The following is a 22,446-nucleotide window of genomic DNA, read 5'->3' on the forward strand; positions in this document are numbered from 1 at the left end:
ATTATTTTCTTGAAATTTTAGGAAGCCCCCTAAGGCAAATATGGGGGGAGATTCCCCTAAGCCAACTGTCTTGAATTGTATACTAAAAAATTTTAAGAAAGGCTTTTCAGGGAATTAAGGGGTCAAGTTGACTCCAGGAAAACTACAGGCTCAAATGACCTTTGACATACATGGCCAGACCCCTCTATGAATCCACAAAAAGGGGAAGAATGGGAGCCCCTACTCTGGGAATCTACACAACAGAAGGCCTTTAAAAAAATCAAACGCTCATTCACTAACACCCCTGGAGGGAACTCTCAGACCCATGCTGCCATCACCTGTCCCCAGTCCTCGTTCCACCTGAAAGATGGCAGCGAGCTTCAGGGCCGAAGCAGGTGGCGTGAGGGCCTGAAGTAGTGGCAGGAGGCGGTGTCCCATATTCTGAAGTAGGCGGCACCCAGCCACAGGGTGCACACACAATCCTATAGGGCTAAGGAATATACTTTCAGATTCATACTCAGACTTATTAGATGTCCTAATGATAGGAGCTCCTTCTCAGAGATCTCAAAATAATCAGGAGTTTTCTCCTCTCCCTTCACCCTTGGACTCTGAGGACATCCAAGTTCTCTGGGGATCCCATCTATTTCATCACTCCCTGAGGAAACTAAGTATACACTGCCAGGGAAGTTACAAATACTGATAATGGGGAAATGAGTATGTGCATGACCTCTAATCTGTATTTGTCGGTGTTATATGTAATATGGTGGTTGAATTAAGAATTCTAATTATGATGGAAAGGAAAATGTATGTTTTTGGTAACAGGAGGTATAAAGTGTAGAGATTTATTTTGAAGAAAATTAAAGGAAAGGTTGCCTTAAAGTTGGTAATTTCTGAATGAATGAAAAGAGGCACACTGAAGGAATGAGGAAAGTAGTAGAAAATTTGTGAAGAAAAATCCTGAGAGGAAATTTTATGTGATTAAGCTAAATGAGATTAGAAATTTAAATGCCAAAAGTAAGATAATACAAAACTAGAGTTGTATTTTCATGTTTCTTAGACTATTAGTTTGCTACTGATGTTATAGAAAAGTTTTCTGAGTAGAAAACAAGGATTCCATGTTCAGTCAAAATAATGTCTGTGTTTTATGTAGCCTTAAGCAGTTTTTTGAGGCTTTTAGAGAATATTCTCACATTGGCCCAAAGTCTGAGGACCAGACACTTCTGGGTATACATTTTATAACTTGGTTTGTGCCCAATATTCAAAGGAAGCTCCAAAAGTTATAGCCTAGTCCCCAACCCTGCAGGCCGCCTTGGTGCCAGAGGTTTTCGAGGTGTCCAATAACTGGAACGGGGCAGTGAAGGAAGTGGAGTATAAGAAGGGCACAAATTTTAGCTGCTATAATACTAGGACCATCTCAAGGTGACCCTAGGCAATAAAAACCTTGGAGGGCCTCGATCTTGGTTGGCCGCGAGTGGCGTTGTCAGGACTGGGCTAAAGAAAGTATTTCTTATTTTCATTTTGTTCATCTTTGTAGGAGGTATCTTTTGTTGCTGCATCCAATGCTCTCCCACCTGTAGGTTTATTGCCAGTTGGATACCTAAGAAAAAACTGAAACTGAAGAGAATACTTTTTTTACAGCAATAAAGCAATCAATTTCATCTGAAGCTAGTCTCAGATATGAGACCAATCAAAAGAGAGGAAATGATAAGGAACATCACTTGCAGAGTTCTTAATCTTTTTAGTAAACCTAGTTAAATTTTCTTCCCCTCTTTCTTTGGGATAAAAAAAAGGCCCTCTCCCTCAAATCCTGATAATTACTTGAAACTGGTGACTCAGATCCTCTGGCTATTGATAAGGGTCATAGGCCCATTGTTAGCAGAAATATTTTTAGGCCAGGCAGGGCCTTAGAGTCTGAGAGTGGAGGGGACTTTAGGACAAAGGTCATTTTACTTTTTAAGAAATATATTAACCAAGTCTGTTTCCCTTAACTCAATTAATAGGCAAATAAATATATAATTTAAATAGCCAGTTCTAATATTCTTTTCCTTGTCTAGGGACTGAGGTGGCACTTCAACAGGAAGCCTAAGACCCCATCCTGATTAAGGCAGAAAGGGAAAGAACTCCATGAAACCCCAGTAGGCAGGGACTATGACCCTTCTCAGCAGGAAGCAGATGCAGAAGAGACTTCCCATCCCTCAACATCCATACTAATAATAAGAGGGTTCATGACTCTCAGAAAAAAGTTAGGCAAGAAAATTAGTTAGGGGGCTTCTGGATCTGCCTGCAAAGACACTGAAGTCATCCTATCCTAGAAAGGGTCCAAGACTGGATAATATGGGCCTGCTATTGGGCAGAAGATGGATCTTGGGGATACCACACTCCCATTTACATGTTAAACTGGATTATCCGACTGCAGGCAGTCTTAGAAATCATTACCAATGAGACTGGGAGAGCCCTGACCTTCCTTGCACATAAACGAACTCAGATGATTTATTAGCAGCAGAAGGAGGCGTATATAGAAAATTCAATCTCACCAACTGTTGGCTATAGATAGATGACCAGGGCCAGGCAGTTGAGGACCTTGTCAAAAAGATGACAAAACTGGCCCATGTGCCCATGCAAATATGGCACGAATGGAACTCCAGCAGTTTTTTGGGGGGATAGTTTTCAGCCTTCAGTGAGTTTAAAACCTTAATAGGAGCAGTTTTACTACTACTAGGAATTTGCCTGATAGGGCCGTGTCTGCTGCCCCTGCTAATAAAAAGCTTATAAATCATAGTGGAAGCCACAGTACAGCAACAAGCTGCAGCCCACATATACTTTACCCACCACTATCAGGAGATCCCCCAAGATGATTTAGATAAAGAATGTGAGGTCCCAGCATAAAAATAGAATGTCTAGAGTCTCAAAGCAGGGAATAAGAGAGGAGACATCTGAAAAATGCAAAGGAAAGGGCTTGCAGAGATGACTGGCTCAGCCAGTTATAGATTAAGCATACCCTATAGACCTTTCGATGGCTTTCTGGAAACTCTTGCCACATCTAACAATCTGTAAATAGATAGGACTGGTGGTCCAGGAATTCCTTCCCTTTTGCAGCCCCTACCTGAAACTCCCCCTCCCATCCTGAGTCAGGATGCATGTAGACCCTCAGACAAAGGAATCACATGCCCCTTGCACAGACACTGCCGGGGTACATAAGCTGTAAGAAATCAAACCGGAATGAGCTTGTGCTTTTATAAAGCCTTATGTGCTCAGCCAGCCTAATAAATTCTCCTCCCTCTAACAAAGTAGTCTGAACATCCAATTTCCTGGGTGGGGTATTGCTTCTGCAGCAATTCTATATAAAAATTGCAGAACTGGACACAAAAAATTATAAATTTTACTATGCATAAGCTAAAATGATTAATACTAAAAGTAAAAAAAAATTAGAAATGTATGCCAAAATTATTGAAATGAAAAATCTTCTGGTCAAGATGATAGAGTAGGTAAATGCTGGGCTAGCTTACTCTGATAATCACATTAATATTACAACTAAACTATACAATAGCCATCATTGGGAGTCACCTGAAGTCTACTTGAATAGTTCTACAATTGGGAACACACAGAAGAGGTCACCTCAAGACTGGTAGGAGGGGTGGAGATGCAAATAGGCTGATCTCACACCCACATGTGGTGGTTGAAAATTGGGAGAAATATCTTGGCTGCAGAGCCCCCCACCACCCCCAACCCCCGAATAAGTTGTGTCAGCCCTAAACCAGGCTCTGCAGCCCAGGGTTCCAGTACTGGGAAATGAAGTCCTCACAACTTCTGGCTATAAAAACCAGCAGAGATTGTGGCTGAGTCAGATGAAGGGCTGAAGAAGTCACAGAATTTCCTCTTTATGAACCCACACATGAACTTACTCACTGATGGACTCACTTACTCTGAGCTCCAAGGCCAAAGCAGCAGACATCAAAAGACATCAGGGACAAATGGGAAGGAACTGAGTTGTCTAGCCTTAGAGTGAGGACTGGAGAGGCAGCTATCTCCCAGACAAAAGTGCTGACAGAGGACATTGTTCCTTTGTTGAGACCTCTGCCCAGCTTGCAAACCCAGTCAATTGCTATATCTGAATTTCCATCAAAGTAGCTAACCCTTTTTTACCCCACGCCGCCGATTCCCTGAGACCCCACTCCTCGCAAGGTGCAGACCCACCCATGCTGCTTCCAGTGGCTTTACAAGACATATGACCTGTCTTGGTTAATGCTGCTGACTTTACTAAAAACTCTCAAAAGTTCACAAAACATAAACAAGCATCTGGCCTTGGCATGCCCTGTACCTCTTGCTGAGCAGCCCCAAACCCAGCACTAGCAACAGGTGGCCTTGGTTTGTGGCTTGGCCTCTCGAGGCACATTCAGCCCTATTTGGGTGATGGCCATCTGTGGATTGTTTAGTGGCTCATGCCAGGTTGCCTTGGGTGGGGCATAAGCTGCAGCCAAATTTGGCCTATGGCAAGGCCCCTTCCAGGAGACTTCAGGCTTTAGTCTGAACCAGAGAACCACCTAAGTTCACCTCTAAGGATGACATACCCAAAAAGCAGACGGGGCAGGCAACGGAGCCCTGCTAAAATGAATCTTGCTCTGTAGGATCAGCCCCTGGGCAACAGGCTTTCTACTAGTCATGGCCAGTCATTACAATCAGCCCAAGGATCAATCTTTTCCACTGATGAGCAAACAGCAACCAAGACTCAACTACAAAAGAAGGACATACACAAACCATACAAGGAATATAGGTGGAACACCCAGCTCAGGCGACTTTTTTTTATTGGGTCGGGCATCTTAGAAAGACTTTTCCACTGTGACCCACAGCATGCCTACTACATAAAGCCACTCTATCAGGACCAAAAGACAAAGAAGCCCTACCTAATACATAGAAACAAACACAAGAAGGCAGCCAAAATAGGAAGACAGAGAAACATGTCCCAAAAGAAAAACAAAACAAAGTTCCAGAATAAGAACTAAACAAAATGGAGACAAGCAATATATTAGATGCATAGTTTGAAACAGTAGTTGTAAAGATACTTAATGAACTTAGAGGAATGTTAGATAAACTAGGTGAGAAGTTTAACAATCTTTCTCAAGATTGTCATGGCTATTTGGAGTCTTTTGTGGTTATATATAAACTAGAATTATGTGTACTGATTCCATGAAAAGTTAATTGATATTCTGATTGGGATTGCATATTTTAAGAACATTTATTCTTTTTATCTATATCTATGGTATATGCTATCATTATATGTATTTTTTAAAATTTCTTTCTTCAGTGATTTAGAAATTTCTGAGTAGAGGTCTTTTACTTCCTTTGTTAAATACATTCTTAGATATTTTATTGTTTTTGATGTAATTACAAATGGAACTGTTTTCTGAATTTCTTTTTCTGATAATTTATTATTGTCATATGAAAATAAACTGATTTCTGAAAATTAATTTTGAATCCTGCTACTTTACTGAATTAACTTATCAGTTCCAATAGTTTTTTTTGATAGATTAAGGACATGAATATAAAACCTGAAACAAGAAATCGCATAGAAGAAAATACAGGTACTAAATTCCTTGGACTTAGAGAAGATTTTATGAATTTGACCTCAAAGGCAAGGGCAGTAAAAAACAAAAATAAATGAATGAGACTATATCAAACTGAAAATCTTCTGTACAGCAAAAGAAACCATCAACAAGGCAAAAAGGGAACCATCCCAATGGGATAATATATTTGCAAACAATGTCTCTGATAAGAGCCTAATATTCAAAACACAGAAAGAACTCATACAATTAAACAATAAAAAAAACAAACACTCCAATTAAAAACTGGGCATATGACCTGAACAGACACATCTCCCAAGAAAATATACAAATGACCAACAAACATATGAAAAGATGCTTAGTTAACTAGCTATTAGGGAAATACAAATCAAAACTACAATGTGATACCATCTTAACAACAGTTAGAACGGCTATCATCAACATGACAAGTGATAAGAAATTTTGGAAAGGTTATGGGTGAAAAAGAGCCCCCATATACTGCTGGTGAGACTGCAAATTAGTACAAGCACTATGAAGAACAGATAGTGGTTCCTCAAAAAAAGTAAGAATTGAGTTAGCATATGATCCCACAATTTTTCTTCTGGGTATTTACTCCAAAAACCGGAAAATATTTATCCACAAATATTTATGCACCTCAGTGTTCATTGCAGCATTATTCATGGTGACCAAAACATGGAAGCAACCAAAGTGTTCTTTGATAGATGATTGGATCAAGAAGATGTGGTACATATGTGCAATGGAATATTAATCATCATAAGAAAAGATGAAATATTGCCATTTGTAACAATATAGATGGATCTTGAGATAATCACCCTAAGCAAAATAATTCATAAAGAAAAATTGAAAACCATATGAATTTACTTATGTGTAAAATGTAAAACTGAAAGCAACAAACAAACATGACAAACAAACAGAGACTCATAGGCACAGACTGTGAATTAGTAGTTACTAAAAGGAAGGATGGAGAAAGTAGATAAGGTTAAAAGGGGTCAAATATTTTGTGATGAAAGGAAATCCAACTTTGGGTGATGAACACATAATGCAATATATATACAACATCCTGTTGAATTGTATACTTGAAATTTATTTTATTTTATCAATGTCACCTCAATAATATTTAATAAAAAAATAACATTCTTTGATAGACACTTTAGAGTCTCTCTATGTAGTATCATGTCATCTGCAAATAACAAGTTTTACTTCTTTTCCAATTTGGATATTATTTATTTATCTTGTGTTTTTGTTGTGGCGAAGACTTCTAATACTATATTAAGTAAAAGTGGTGAAATTGAACATCCTTATTTTTTACCTAATAGTAAGGAAAATGCTTTTTGCTTTTTTTCCATTGAGTATAATGTTAACTGTGGGTTTGTCATAACATAAGGTTTGCTAATATTTTGTTGTGGGTTTTTGCAACTATGTTCACCAAGGACAGTTGTGTGTGTGTATATATATATATATATATACACACACATACACTGTGTGTGTATATATATATATATATACACACACATACACACACACATATGTATGTATGTATGTATGTATATAGTAATATCTTTGGTTTTGGAATCAGGGTAATTTGGCTTCATAAAATGAGCTTGGGAACCTTGCCTTCTCTTGAAAGTTTTGGTATGATTTGAGAAGAATAGGTGTTGATTTTGCTTTGAATATTTGATAAAATTTATCTGTAAATTCTTCTGGTTCAGGACTTTCGTTGTGTAGAGTTTTTTGATTATTGATTTGATTTTGGCTTTAGTAACTGGTCTGTTCATATTTTCTGGGTTTTTTTTTGTTTGTTTCAGTCTTAGAAGATTATATGTTTCTTCAAATGTATACATTTCTTCCAGATTGTCCAATTTGTTGGTATATAATTGTAGTATTTTTCTACAATCTTTTTGTATTTCAATAGTGTTAATTTTCAATTCTCCTCTTTCATGTAGGATTTTATTTATTTTGATTCTCTCTCTTTTTTTCTTCTTGATGAGTCTGGTTAAAGGTTTATCAGTTTTATTTACCTTCAAAGAAGCAGTTCTTCGTTTCATTGTTCTTTGTATTATTTATACTTAATTTCATTTATTTCCACTCTGATCTTTATTTCTTCCTTCCTTTTACTCACTGTGTGTGTATGTGTGTGTGTGTGTGTGTGTGTGTGTGTGTGTGTGTGTGTGTGTGATTGCTATTCTTTTCTAGTTCTTTTAAGTGTAAGGTTAGATTGTGTATTTAAGATTTTCTTGTTCCTTGAGGTAGGCCTGTCTTGCTATGATGAGTTTTCTTCTTAGGACTGCTTTTGCTCTGTCCCATAGATTTTGGGCTGTTGAGTTTTTATTTTCATTTGTCTCAATGTAATTTTTGATTTCTTTATTTTTTATGCACTTCTTATTTAGTAGCATGTTATTTAGCCTCCATGTGTTTTGTATTTTGGGGTTTTTTTCTTGTAATTAATTTCTAGTTTCATATTAATGTGAATAGAAAAGACACTTGATATTATTTTAGTCTCCTTAAATATATTGGGAATTATTTGTGGCCTAACATGTGGTCTATTTTGGAAAAATGTTTCAAGTGCACTTGCAAAGAATGTATATTCTGTTGCTTTAGGGTGAAATGTTCAAAAAGTATCAATTAAATTCATCTGATCTATGATATTATTTAAGGCTGCCATATCCTTGTTGATTTTTTCATCTGTAAGATCAGTCCTTTGGTGTCAATGGGATGTTAATGTCCCCTACTATGACTGTACTTTGTTGATGTTTCCTTTATGTCTGTCAATATTTGTTTTATATGTTTAGGTGTCCCTATGTTGGGTGCATAAATGTTTGCAAGGGTTATATCTTCTTGTTGAATTGAATCCTTCATCAGTACGTAATGTCCTTTGTTTCTTATTATCTTCTGCGGTTTAAAGTCTATTTTGTCTGATACAAGTATTGCGAGCCCAGATTTTTTGTTTGTTTATTTTCATTCACATGAAATATCTTTTTCATCTATTTGCTTTCAGTCTGTGGATGTCTTTCAATCTGAAGTAAATCTCCTGTAGATAGCATATGTATGAGTCTTGTTTCCTTATGCATTCAGCTACCCTCTGTCTTTTGGTTGAAGCCTTTAGAGTGATTAGTGTAGGTACATAGTTATTGCCATTTTATTATTTATGTTTATGTTCTTCTTTTCCCCTTTCTTCTATTTAAAGAAGTCTCTTTAACATTTCTTATAATATTGGTGTGATTAACTCCTTTAGATCTTTATTATTATTATTATTATTATCATTATCATTATTATTATTTTATATTTTTTTTTGTCTGGGAAGCTCTTTATATCTTATTTAATTTTAAATGGTAGTCTTGCTGGGTAAAGTAGTCTTGGTTATAGGTACTTGCTTTTCATCACTTTGGCAATTTCATGCCAATCCTTTCTGGCCTGAAAATTTTCTATCCTGAAATTAGCTGCGTGTTAAGGGAGCTGCCTTGTAAGTAACTAGTTGCCTTTTTCACACTACTTTTAGGAGACTCTCTTTGTCTTTAACACTTGGCATTTGAATTATGATGTGCCTTTGTGTGGTGCCTCTTTGGGTTCATTCTGTTTGGAGCTCTCTGGGCTTTCTGGATTTGTATGTCTATTTCCTTTGCCAGGTTGGGGAAGTTTTCAGTTATTATTTCCTCAAATAGGCTCTTAATCCCTTGTTCTTTCTCTTCTTCTTTTTTTTTGTACTTATATGTTGTGAATTTTGTTATGCTTGATGTCCCAGAAGTCTCTTAAAATATTTTTTATTTTATTTTATTTTTTTTTCTGTTTCAATTGAATGTTTTCCATTACCTTATTTCCCAAATCACTAATTCGATCCACTGCTTCATTTAATCTACTGTTGTTTCCTTCTAACATAGACTTTATTTCAGTTATTGTATTTTTCTTTTATGGCTGGTTCTGTTTTACAATTTCTCTCTCTCTTTTTTTAATGCTTACTATCTCTTTTTTGAAGTTCTCACTAATTCCCTTCAATATGTTTATAAGCAGTGTTTCAAAATATCTGTCTTGTAAGTTGTTTGCTTCCATTTCATTTAGTTCTATTTCCAAAATTTTCTCTTGTTCTTTTAATTGGAACATGTTTTTGTTTATTTGTTTGTTCGTTCCGTTTCTTTGCTTTGGCTGCCTATCTGTATGTGTTTTTATATATTAGGTAGATATGCTAAGTCTCTCAGTCTTGACCATGTAGCCATATAACCTAGGTGTCCTCTGGGTCCCAGTGGGGCAGTCTCCCTGATCACCAGTAACAGGTGCTCCATATGTGTCTCATGTGAGTTGTATGTGTGCATCCTTCTATTATAGTTGAGCTTTGATTGCCGTTGGCACATCAGTGATGGCATTGACCCTTAGATTGACTGGCTGTGAAGACTGGCCTCACTCACAGTGTAGGAGATACTATGAGGCATGGAGTGACATTTGCGCCAGCAGGCTCTAGTCCCAGTTGAAGCCACTATTTGGGTGTTCCTCTTATGAAGCTAATCAGTGGTGCTCTATTGTGGTTTGAAGCTAGACTCTAGGTTTTTTGGTTCTGAGAACTCTTTAGAGGGACTCCCATGCAGGCCAAGTTCAAACAATGCCTGTGACCTTCCCCTAGCTACCTGGTAGGAACTACAAAGCGATCTATGGTTGATCACTGCCTGTGGTGGACCTGGACATGCACAGGACAGGCTACCCTGAGAATGAGGACAATGCTACCAGTACCACACCTGGGGCAGCTCAGCCAAAGTCCCAGGGCACATTCTGAGACCTGCAGCCACTTGCCTGCTGCCCATAAGGCTCAGCTGCTGAAAGACCCTCTAGCAGTATGTAAGTTGGGTGAGGTGGGATCTCAGGGTGGAGCCAGTGATGTTCATCATGTTAATGCAGATTTTGCTTTGTTGTCATTGCTGAGCCCAGAGTCACTCTGAGCACAAAGGGCTCTGAGAACCCTGAGGCCAGCCACAGCTTACCTGGGGCTCACAGACCCCCAAAATTCGTCCAAGATAGACAGCAGCCCAGGCTGGGTCAGGCTACCCACTGCCAAAAGTGCTTCTGGTGGCTCATAAGCTGAGGCTGGTTGTTTGCTGCTGAAAAAGCCTCCTGCAATCTGTGGGCCAGGGCTGAAAGTGACTCCAGCAGTACTAATTTGGGGTGAAGTGAGGTCTCAGGGGGTCATCAGGGTGGAGTGAATGGATTTCATGAGGTTGATTCAGATTACGATTTGGCTGTGTGGGGTTAGAACTTAACACAGCAAAGGTGATGGTTGTTTGTAGGATGTTCAGGAGGAGGACTCAACACAGGGACGATGACAGCTGTCAGTCCTTTTACCTCTCATTCTGAAGCAACACAACTCAGCTTCTCCCTGTATGTCTCTGGTACCTCCTGAGCTGTTTTCTGTCTGCAAGAGCCCAGGGTGAGTGCCTGGGAACAAAGGGGTATTGTGCAGGCCCTTTAAGAGAATGCCTGGGTTTCCAGCAGCCTTTTCTTTCACCCTGATGGACAGAATCCTCACTGTTTTTTTATAGCCAGATATTGTGGGGGCTTCTCTTCCTAACACTGGTGCTCCAGACTGTGGAGCCCTGTATGGGGCAGGGATCCCTCACTCTTCCAGAGGGATTTTTGCAACCAAGATATTTTTCCAAATTCTCAACCACCACACATGCGTGTGGGTCCAGCCCATTTCATGTCTCCATTACTTTTACCAGCTTGACGTGGCTTCTTTTGTATATCCTTAGTTATAGGACTTTTGTTTAGCTAGTCTTCAGACGGTTCTCCATGTTGATTGTTCTATAATTTAGTTGCAATTTTATATGGTCATGGGAGAAGGCAAGCACAGTGTTTACCTACTCTGCCATCCTGACTACTCCAATTAAACTAAAAAGGTATATTGCTTTGGTTTATTTTCTTTCAAATCTTCTTTAATAATTAGTTTTACATTCTTTTTGAAGTTTCTAAATGAATTTCTTATCATCTTTAAATAAGTCCAGTTTTTTTTCCCCTTAGGTCATAGAACAGAAAGAGTTTGTTTACCTGGCACTAGCAGAGCAAACACTAAACACCAAGAATTTCAGTGGAGAAAGACTGACTGTTTTATTATAAATGGCACCATCCAGAAAAATAGAAAGCAGATGCTCAGAAGCTCAAACTTTTCAATCCATGGTTTGGGGCAGGTTTTTGAAGTAACAGGTATGCAAAAGCACTTCCAGGGCAAGTTTTATTTGGAGGACCTTGGAGCTTGGCCATCTATAAGGGGTGTCAACACAGGACAATGAATCTTCTGTTTCTGAAAAGGTTACAGTGTTTAAGTTCTGGTTATATCCTGGTCGTGTGTGTGTGTGTGTGTGTGTGTGTGTGTGTGTGTGTGTGTGTATTAGGGGTGAGACTCTGGTTCTGGGTTCAGCTGGAGTTTTCTCCTCTACCCATGTTTCCATTGTATGACTTGTGGTTTTAGCCTGTTGTTCCTGAAAAGCAACTTGGTATCTTACTAAACAAGATAAAACAATTTTGAGCTAGTTCTGCAGTTACACTTATAATCTAATGCTATATATTTCTTTTTATTTTTTTTATTTCCAAGTAAAGTTTTAATTTTTTTAATATTGGACAGCCATGTCTTATTTTTTATTTTAAAGGGAACACGTTTAACTTTTCACTATTATGTATGACTATATGATGTCTTTTAAATATACGATTTATAGTATTAAAAAGAATCCCCTCCCATTCCAAGTATGCTAGATTTCTCTCTTTTAAATAAAAAATAGAGGTTGAATTACATAAAAATATTTTCTCTGCATTTATTGATAATACTATATAGATTTTTCTCTTTTAATTAGATAACATGGTGAATAATATTAACAGATCTCCAATTTTAACTAAAAATATATTTTGGAATAAATTTTTATTAAACTTAAAATTTAAAAATATTTTTAATACATCACTAAATTTATTTAGAACTTTTAAATTTATGTGTATCAGTATAATTTGTATATGACTTTCTTATACTATTCTTCCCTAGTTTTAGTGTCAAAAATATAGTCTGATAAAATGCATGGGGCAGTTTTTCTCTTCTTCCTAGGCTCTGCAAGATATATTGTACAGTTATACTTTTCCATTCCTTGAACACTTGATAAAGCTCACGGGTAAACTATTTTGGTTCTATGCTTTCTTTTTAAGAAACTATTTAATGTACACTTATTTAATAAAATGGTGCTGTTAAGATTTTTAAATTTTACATCAATTCATACTATCCATTTGCAGTATTTCCAACACAAATCTCAAATAAACATCTAATTGGTGCTTTTCTTAATAGTTTTCCAAGTGTCAAAATATGTAGGCACACTTACCCACACTTTTATCCTTCATCCTTTCTGAGACCATTACCTCTACCTGTATATTCATTATACACTCAAAACTTCCACTTGTTCCATTTATTATCACTTTAATCTTCAATATATTTTGTTTCTTTTACTACTGACTCTTTCCCCTATTTGTTCAAACATGCATACATTTATTACTGTGTCTTAGCGTTATGATACAATAAATCTACTATATCTTAGAGAAAGTTAACCTTGATTCTAATTCTCTCATCCTTTCATTATCAAACTTCTCAAAAGTGATACACATTGACTAATTCATTTTTGTGACTACTTTTATTCTTTCATCCTCTGCAAACTATGCATAAGCCTCATAATAAAAACTGTATTTACACATTTGCCAATGATCCTTTAATCACACAATTTAATTGCCATTTTTTTAATTGCCATTTTCCCTGACAGTTCATTCTGACTCTGCCATCTAATTAGTTACATAACTATGGGGAAGATACATAAATCATTAAAACTTAGGTTCACTCATCTTTAAAGTGGGAGAAAACAATAACGAATTTACAAGAATATTGAAAAGATGAAATCAGATGAAATATATAAATGCTTTAATGTATTTTGGGAACATATTTAGTAAATGATAGTTATTATGTATAATCGGTCATGTTTTTCTCCCGTTCACCAATTGTAATCTTCCAGTCTCTTCTTGTTCTCTATTCATTTGTTAAAGTATCTAGTGCATCCTCATTGTTTAATTATAACCTCTACTTAAAGAACACTTACATCTGTGTCCACAGGCTTATCCAAATGTAGAACTCCAGTTCTACATTTTTAATGGCAATTAAAAATTTCTCATATGCTCAAAAGAACGTATCTATAACTCATTTTATAATTGTCCCCCTGAGTATATTTTGCTTTAGCCGTTTTCATATTTGTCAATATGAAAACTAACTAATTCAAACTAACTAATTCAAATTTAAAATTTGTCGTCTTTAATGCTTTTTTCCCCCAATATTCCCTAAATATAGTCAATTGTCAAATCTTACTCATTATTCATATTTACCTTCATCTCTTTCATCCTTTAGCTTCATTATTACTATCCTATTTTAGGCCTTTAACCCAGATATTGCAGAAAAGGTTCCAATGCTTGAATGGTGCTCAATAAATGTTAGTTGAATAAATTAATGATACTTTTTATTTTAATAAATTCTTAGCTTAAATGCTAAGAACTTCTTGCAAAATATATTTTGAAAATCTCACTGGCTGACATTCAAAGACCTTCGCAGTTCATCTAACCTGACCCTCCAGTGTTACTTTACTCTATAAGCCCTCTGATTCAAACCAAACACATTTAATATGCTACGTGGTTCCCGTATTTAGTTCATATAGACCTCACTTTATTCTCTTCCATTAAACATACTCTGCTGGAGTTCCATTGTAAGTCCTGAGCTATGCACTGGAGATTCAAATATGAATAAATAATTACAGACAACCATCAAAAATATGTTAGAATCTAGACATATAATTACATAATTTCAACAACATGTGTATGCATTAGATGCTTTAGAAGTACAAAAGAGAGACCTCCAAACCCACTTGGGGATCAAAAAAGAATTCCTAGAGGAGAGGGACAATGTGCTGAATCTTAAAAAATTAAGAGTACAGGTGAAGTATGTGCATTTATTTCAGGCAGGGAGAAGAAAGGCTGAGCTAAAATTTTAGGAAGAGGGAAAAACAGAAAAATAAATTATAATGAATTCAACCAGCATTATGAGAAATAGCTACAAGCAGTTTGGCTGCTGAGACTTAGAATGTAATGCAGGGAGCGGAGTGAGAAATGGAGCTAAAGATGTAAGCAAAAGTTCAGAAATGTCCTTTATCTTCCTTGTCTTCTTTTTCTTAGATAACCTAAGTCCTGTTAAATGATACTGCAAATTAAGTGAAAGATCAATCAGAGAATACATATTTGAAAAGAACCCATAGAGTTATAATTGAAGAGTAAAGTTAGTTTATAGCTAAATTAGAATTCAGAGGATCAAGGTTCAGTCTCTTCCCTGCCTTCTATTGCTTGTGTGAATTGAAGCAAGCCTCAATTTCTCTAAATCTCTCCATCTGCAAAATAAAAATAACTCTTATCTTGACTACCTCATATATATATATATGTATATATATATACACATACATATATATGTATATATATAACACTTTTAAAAAGTTAATAATATAAATTTTACATAATATAAAATTTATCATCTTAACTAGTTTAAGCACATGAATTGTTTTTTAATGAATCAAGAGAATGTGTATTTTAAAATATATTAGTAGGAGTATGTCAGCAGAATTAAAAGCATAAAAAGTAAAAAAATGAGTGGAAGCCTGAGAAGAAAGTAAGGTTTACTGATTGTGTGTTCCAGAGTAGTATGATCATAACTGAGGTCTATTCTTACACCTACGTATATTGTGGGCCCCAGTGACCAGCTCTATACTCTTTTGAGAGAAAAGATTATTTAGCCACTAGAATGCTTTTGAGACATGACCTTGGGGAATGTCTAATTACTATGAGACACTTTTCCCCTAATTTGTCCCTCAGAGGGGAGAGTGAGATGCACCATTTTCCTTTAGATCCTCATCATCTAAAGAGAACCTCCAGGAAAGACACTCTTGCTTTCCATTCTGAATATTCCCTAAAGAGGCTTCAGAGACATATATATCTTCATTGACAAACTAGCACAGTGGGGCAAGTTACTACAGAGATTCTAAGGCAAGTTTTTGTGTCTCAGGCAGGGTAAGTGCTAAAACTATTGAAAAGACATTGTTCAGTTGAAAATGCTAACCTGTCTTTACTCCTTTACTATGTCTGCCCACTACTCTGATATATCCTTAATGATTCTGGGCCCATATTTACCCTAGTCTTTCTCAATATATGGGGTAATACTTCATATTTTTAAAACTTTATTACATGGACAGAGATATCAGTATATGAGACATGAAACCTAGAAAGAACCTTAGAAGAAATATAGTTCGGCTAACAGATGAAGATACTGATAATATCTAAGAAATATAGTTCAGCTAACAGATGAAGATACTGATAATATCTAAGGTTTTCCCAACAGTACTATTTTGTCGAAGCTTAAAGAATTGTGGATTCCTAGGGAGCCACAGAGAAACTTAACTACTTTTGTTTTAGGACTAAAATCTAATTTGAGTTTCTTTTTACTATACAAGAATATTTGTAGGCTGATTATGTGTCATTCTAGGACATTTAAAAAATATCCTTTATGTGTTTCAGAAGCAAGAATAATGTTCTATTCAACTATAAATAGCTCTTGAACCTATGGTAGTGATTGGCACATAACAGAGAATCAATCGGTATATGACCATTAATTGAATAAATGTATGAATGATGAATAATGATGCAACCTTACTAGTGAGAAGGGCCTCATTCAGAGAAAAAAAGTAACTACTCTATTTGCCTCTTATGAGCCATTCAGCACTGAACTTTTTTGCCTTTTCTCATAGCCCTATAGTCTCCTGCTTTGTTCACCTGTTTTCCATAATGACAGATTAACATGGCCATTCTCTGATATTTTAGGCTTAGCAAAGACAACATAAAAGCAAAGAAGTGACTGCTCCAGTCAGGGAACACTCAGATCTCACATCTTTCCTCATGCAGTCTGCCCTTCTGCTAAGCACTCTTGCTTATTCCATTCCAAAGCTAGTCTCTCCTGCTTTTCTTCCTCAAGGCCTCAGGTATAAGGAAAGAGGCATTCTTTATAAAATAATCTTCCTAGTCTGCAATGCATTTGTTTTCATCTGTTTTTTACCCCCAAATAAACAAACGGAAAAGACATCAACACCTCGAATAGTTCTAAATATATAGTAGTACACAGAGAATGAAACAGACAGAATGACTGACAAATCTTGACCTAGATTTCCAACTGTGGTATAAAAAATAAAAGTGGGCTTGTAATGTCTACAGATCAGGCTTCCAGTTTTTATTCTGGATCTTAGCTGTGTTGTATTTGAACAAATTTTCTCTCCGCTTTGGTTCTCAATTTCTTTACCTATAACACAGTAATAATAATCTATCATAAGTAGGAATAAATGAAATAAAATATGTAAAGTATCTAGTATTATGACGATTAAATGATAACTTTTCAATAACACCATTTTATTTATTTTTATGATTCTTCGTGAGGAGATTTCAGTCTACTTGAGTGAGATCATGCTTATATACAAATATTTAAAATGCAAGAAGGATATGTTAGAAATCATAAAAGATGAAATATAGAGCACTTTTAAGGGTCAATGGAGAGAGTATTTATTTTTGACAGTGAGGATCGATGGGATTTCCATGATAATGGGAACATTTAGTGGATGTTGACAGCTAGGATTCCAAAACAAAGAGATCAAGAAAATGGAAGGAAGGAATGACATAAGCAAAAAACAGAAATGCAGGAAAATATGCCTATTTGATTGAGCTGATGAGTATGCAGAAAAATATTTGCCTCTGAAATTTAATTAGAACCAGATCTGAGAAGAAAAGAAATATCAAGCTAAGCTCTTTGGGCTTTAAACTGAAATGCTTTTGAAAAAAGAAGGTCAGTAAAAGCTATACTTAAGAATCCTCATCTATAGAATGACTTGTTGGAGATAAGAATACCAGTAAAATAGATGTTAAAATAGTCAAGATGAGTGGTAATGTATACTACTATAATTTAATTAACCTTGAAAAATAGTTTAGTCACTCTTTTTGCCTAACAAGTAGATGCTGATATGATTTCTGTTGTAGCTGATTTTTGTGACACTTCCTTCCCAAGATAACCATAATTATAAAAAAGTAATTTCATTTTTATTCAGAATGATTTCTTTCCTTTGTCTCTTAAGAATGTGACCTCCTTAAGAGGGATGAAATATGCAGTGGAGCTGTTATATGTTTGTCTAAAATTCAACAGCCACTAATTAGGTCCAAGGTGGTTCTGGAAAGACTCAGCTTGAGAAGCTATCAATATCAATAACTGAGATAGGAAAAGGAATTATAGATAAAAAAGAGACAAAAAGGAGGAATATTTCTTGACATCTGGGTACTTACCATTTAATGAGAAACAGACATGTTACTGTGAAACCAACAGCAAAAGCAAAGAGATAAAGATACACAATTAGGCAAGCTCAGATTAAATATCAGGGCTAAAAAAAGATGGGGAGAATAATATGAAAGTAAAGAGAAGAGCTTCTTACAGTGTCTTTACATTTTTTTTAAATTACTCTTCTGAAAAAAACAGGAGTAAAGAATAGTTGGGAAGAAAGGTACATGTTTTAAAGCGATATCACTCAGCCATAAAAAAGAATGAAATCTTGCCATCTGCAATGACATTATAGACCTAAAGGGTGCTGTGCTGAGTGAAGTAAGTCAGTCAGAGAAAGACAAATGCTATATAATTTCACATACATGTAGAACCTAGAGAACAGGATAAACAAACAAACAAAACAGTAACAGACTCATAGACACAGAGTATATTTTGAAGGTTGCCAGATTGGGAGGTGATGGTCATGGAGATGAGTGAAGGAGTGAAGGGAATAAGAGGTACAAATTGGTAATTACACAACAGTCATGGGGAATATTGTCAATGATATTGTAATAACTATGAATGGTGTCAGATGGGTACTGGATTTATCATGGGGATCACTTTGTAAGTAATATAAATATCTAATCATCACTCTGTACACCTGAAACTAATATAATACTATATGTCCACTGTAATTGAATAATAGAAAATATTTCTTAAAAAGCTAAACAAAGGAGCAGAGAGTGAGGAGAACTAAGAAATGAAACAAGTGACTTAACCTCCAAAAAATATTTCCAGAGATGTAATTTATATACCACTTTGTGTTTTCTTTGTATCAATTGAAGATGTTTACAAAAAGGTTCATTTTGAAATCCATAAGCAAAAATTCCAGACACTTCTGTCATGGACGTACAGCTAAGAGATATTTCTAACTGACCTGTTTAGGATACCAGAGTCAGCAAGTAACTGATTACAGAAAGGAGTGAAACAATTTTAAGTAAAAACTCACCGTCTCAATTCTAGGAGTCTCTTGTCTTCTTCCCCTCACAGATGACATGGTTTATGGCCCGTGGGAATCAGACGATGGTCACCGAGTTCCTCTTTTCTATATTCCTGCATGTGCATGAAGGCGGCCTATTATTCTTTATTCCCTTGCTTATCATCTATGGATTTATCATAATTGGGAACCTAATGATATTCATTGTCATCCACTTAGACATGGGCCTGCACACCCCCATGTATTTTTTCATCAGTGTCCTCTCTTTCCTGGAGATCTGGTATTCCACAACCACCATCCCTAAGATACTCTTCAGCCTAGTCAGTGATCAGAAGACCATCTCTCTGGCTGGCTGCCTCATGCAGATGTACTTCTTCCATTCTCTTGGTATCACAGAAGGCTGTGTCCTGACAGTGATGGCTATTGACAGGTACATAGCTATCTGTCATCCTCTTCGTTACCCAACTATCATGACTTCCAAACTTTGTATTCAGCTGACAGCTGGGTCCTGCTTCTGTGGCTTCCTCCTTGTACTCCCTGAGATTGTGTGGATTGCCACCCTACCGTTCTGTGGTTCCAATGAGATCCAGCAGATTTTCTGTGACTTTACACCTGTGCTAAGTTTGGCCTGCACAGATACTTCCCTGGTGGTCATTGCAGATGCCATACATGTGGTGGAGATTTTGGCCTCCTTCTTGGTCATTGCCTTGTCCTACATTCGGATCATCATGGTGATTCTGGGGATGCCCTCAACTGAGGGCCGTCGCAAGGCATTTTCCACCTGTGCTGCCCATCTTGCTGTGTTCTTGCTATTTTTTGGCAGTGTGGCTGTCATGTATTTGCAATTCTCAGCTACCTACTCAGTTTTTTGGGACACTGTGATTGCTATTACTTTTGTTATCCTTGCTCCCTTCCTCAACCCCATTATCTATAGCTTGAGAAACAAGGACATGAAAGATGCTATTGGGAGGCTTTTCTGCCATCAGAAGAGGGCTGGTGGTTTTGGGAACTCAATCTAGATCCTAGAGACTCTGAAGAACCTCCTGGAATTTTGGAATTTCCCTATTTCTTATCTTGTTTATGATTATGTTCTTCTATTGCCACAGCTAAGTGTTCTATTATTATAAACAAGAATTGAGAAATTGCTGTGTCCAGGTAATTGATGGCAATTGCATAGCCTGCTTACATCAATGTCTTTACCATGTTTATGGTAGCTGAAGCAGAATACATGGTTCTCCTTCTTTACAACACAGGTTAGCTTCTTCCCAACACTCTCCCAGCTGAAATCCTAATTTCTCTATTGTGGCCCCATATGCCAGAAGACGAGAAAACAGACTAAAGGAGACATGAAGGACATCATAGTTTTGAAAACTGCTACTGTTAACTTCTGCCTAATCTTCCTTCAAGTAATACATCTCCTATTGTTCAGTATCTCATGCTGATAAACAATTTCTTGAGTTTAGAAAGGAACAATATCCACTTTCAGCTTACTTAATCTACAAACTCAATTCAACAACTACAGACTGATTACATACATCATATGTCTTAGAATGTTAGGTCAAATGGAGTGATATAAAATTAATATTAATAATACTCCACTATATTTGTCTATAAATTTACTATTTTTGGTATTTTCACATATACAAATGACCTTGCAATAAATTTATTTATTTATTTATTCATTTATTTATTTATTTATTTATTTATTTATTTATTTATTTATCGGCATGGTAACCCTTGGTTGATCTCGCAGATTGCAAAGACCTTGTCAGCCTACAATCCTTCATTTATTTATTTATTTATTTATTTATTTATTTATTTATTTATTTATTTATGTTTTACTTCTACAGCACCTGGTCTTCCTAGGTGATCTCTCATCCAAGTACTAACCAGGCCTGACCCTGCTTAGCTCCAAGATTAGACTGGATCGGGCTTGTTCAAGGTAGCATGGTCATAGACCATCTTGCAATTTAAAATATCCTAAAGTAATTAGATCAGGTATTACCACTATTTAAATGTTGGATGTAAAGCTCAGAGTTTAACAACTTTCCTAAAGTCATGTAGTTGACAGAACTGGAGCTTAACTAAGAACTGTACTTCTTTCTATGTCTCCAATACATTCATACTCTTGTTTCATCTATCTGGTGTTCAGAAAATGGAATTATACAAACTTATGTCTCTAAAATTTTTATAAACCTTATCCATCTTTGATGAGTCATAGTAATTATTGGTTCTTTTCTCTGTGAATTTCCTAGTCCTCAGGTGTTTATGGTATCATGGAAAGACTATTGGACTATGAAGTTGAAGGACTAGATTTTGTAATTTTTCCCACCACTAAGTTGTACCATTTCCTACCCAGTCTGTAATATTATGTTATTAATCAGATAAGTAGTTTTCATCAGAACTCATGATTCAGAAAATTTGAAAGTGAAGCCTATGTATTTGCATTTCTGAAAAGCTCTCAAGAAAACTCTGACGATGGGTTAGATTTGGGTCTAAGATCATTTCTAGACCTAGAGCTTTTTGATGTTTATAAGAGCTAAGATTTCTGAGTTTATGATAAGAATCCTACATGCATTGTCTCATTTATCTTCACGACAATCCTGTGGAATAAATACATACCCTTTCTTTTTTCAAATGAGAAAAATAAAACATAAAGTTTCAATAACCAGTCAAGTACACAGAGATAATTATTAGGGATCCAGGTCAGAAACTCAATATTATCTGATCCCAGAGCCAGGCTCTTATTTACCATAATCCTGTGTTCATTCCTTATGTATTTCAGTCTAAATCAATTACTAAACCAAAGAAGAGTTCCAAAAAATATGATATTCAGTGAGTAAATTTGATTACTAATTATTATGAAGAAAGTTTATGGCCATGCTACCCAGAACAAGCCCAATCCCGTCTGATCTCAAAAGCTAAGCAGGGTCGGGCCTGGTTAGTACTTGGATGGGAGATCACCTAGGAAGACCAGGTGCTATAGGTATAAAAAAAAAATTAGAAATAAGGGACTGTAAGCTGACAAGATCCTTGCAATTTGTGAGGTCAACCAAGGGTTGCCTCGCCTATACACACACACACACACACACACACACACACACACACACACATATTATATAGAAAGTAGGTTTGGGCCTCTGAAGGCCTCAAATCTAATGAATCATTATTAGTGTTATTAATAAAAATGCCGTTATCTATTGAATTCACTGTTTTTCTTGGCATGAGATGCAATAGTCCTATAAACCACTGTCCCAACCATTAAACTATTCTGTTTCCTCTAAATCTTACAATGTTTAGTATTTGTGCTTCAACAAATTTGTGCTCTTTGACATATATCTTTATTTTGTCCTTTCATTGCTCTCAATCCTACCCATTGATTTTTTTCACCAGAAAATCCTTAACCTTTTGGATTAAAGCTCAAAAATGATTATTTTGCCACTATTGTCCCCTATTTTTCAACATTACTCCAAATCGATGCAATCTTCAAGAAAGTTTCCTCACGCTGATAT

General features: G+C 36.2%; 1 protein-coding gene and 1 pseudogene across 1 annotated transcript; both read left to right on the forward strand.

The window, feature by feature from the left end:
• The first annotated feature begins 18,964 nt into the window (after positions 1 to 18,964).
• Positions 18,965 to 19,953, forward strand: LOC107499714 (olfactory receptor 6K6). The gene has a single exon (XM_016124190.2). The coding sequence runs from the start codon at positions 18,988 to 18,990 to the stop codon at positions 19,951 to 19,953; it is 966 nt and encodes a 321-aa protein (XP_015979676.2). The 5' UTR covers positions 18,965 to 18,987.
• Positions 19,954 to 21,804: 1,851 nt separating this feature from the next.
• LOC118613096 lies at positions 21,805 to 21,923 on the forward strand (annotated as a pseudogene).
• Positions 21,924 to 22,446: the final 523 nt, after the last annotated feature.

Source organism: Rousettus aegyptiacus, unplaced genomic scaffold (assembly GCF_014176215.1).
Source record: "Rousettus aegyptiacus isolate mRouAeg1 unplaced genomic scaffold, mRouAeg1.p scaffold_m13_p_17, whole genome shotgun sequence".
In the NCBI taxonomy this organism is placed as follows: domain Eukaryota; kingdom Metazoa; phylum Chordata; class Mammalia; order Chiroptera; family Pteropodidae; genus Rousettus; species Rousettus aegyptiacus.

What these genes read in the sequence shown, in the direction of transcription:
- LOC107499714 (XM_016124190.2), top strand. Translation starts at nt 18,988, where the DNA reads ATGACATGGTTTATGGCCCGTGGGAATCAGACGATGGTCACCGAGTTC.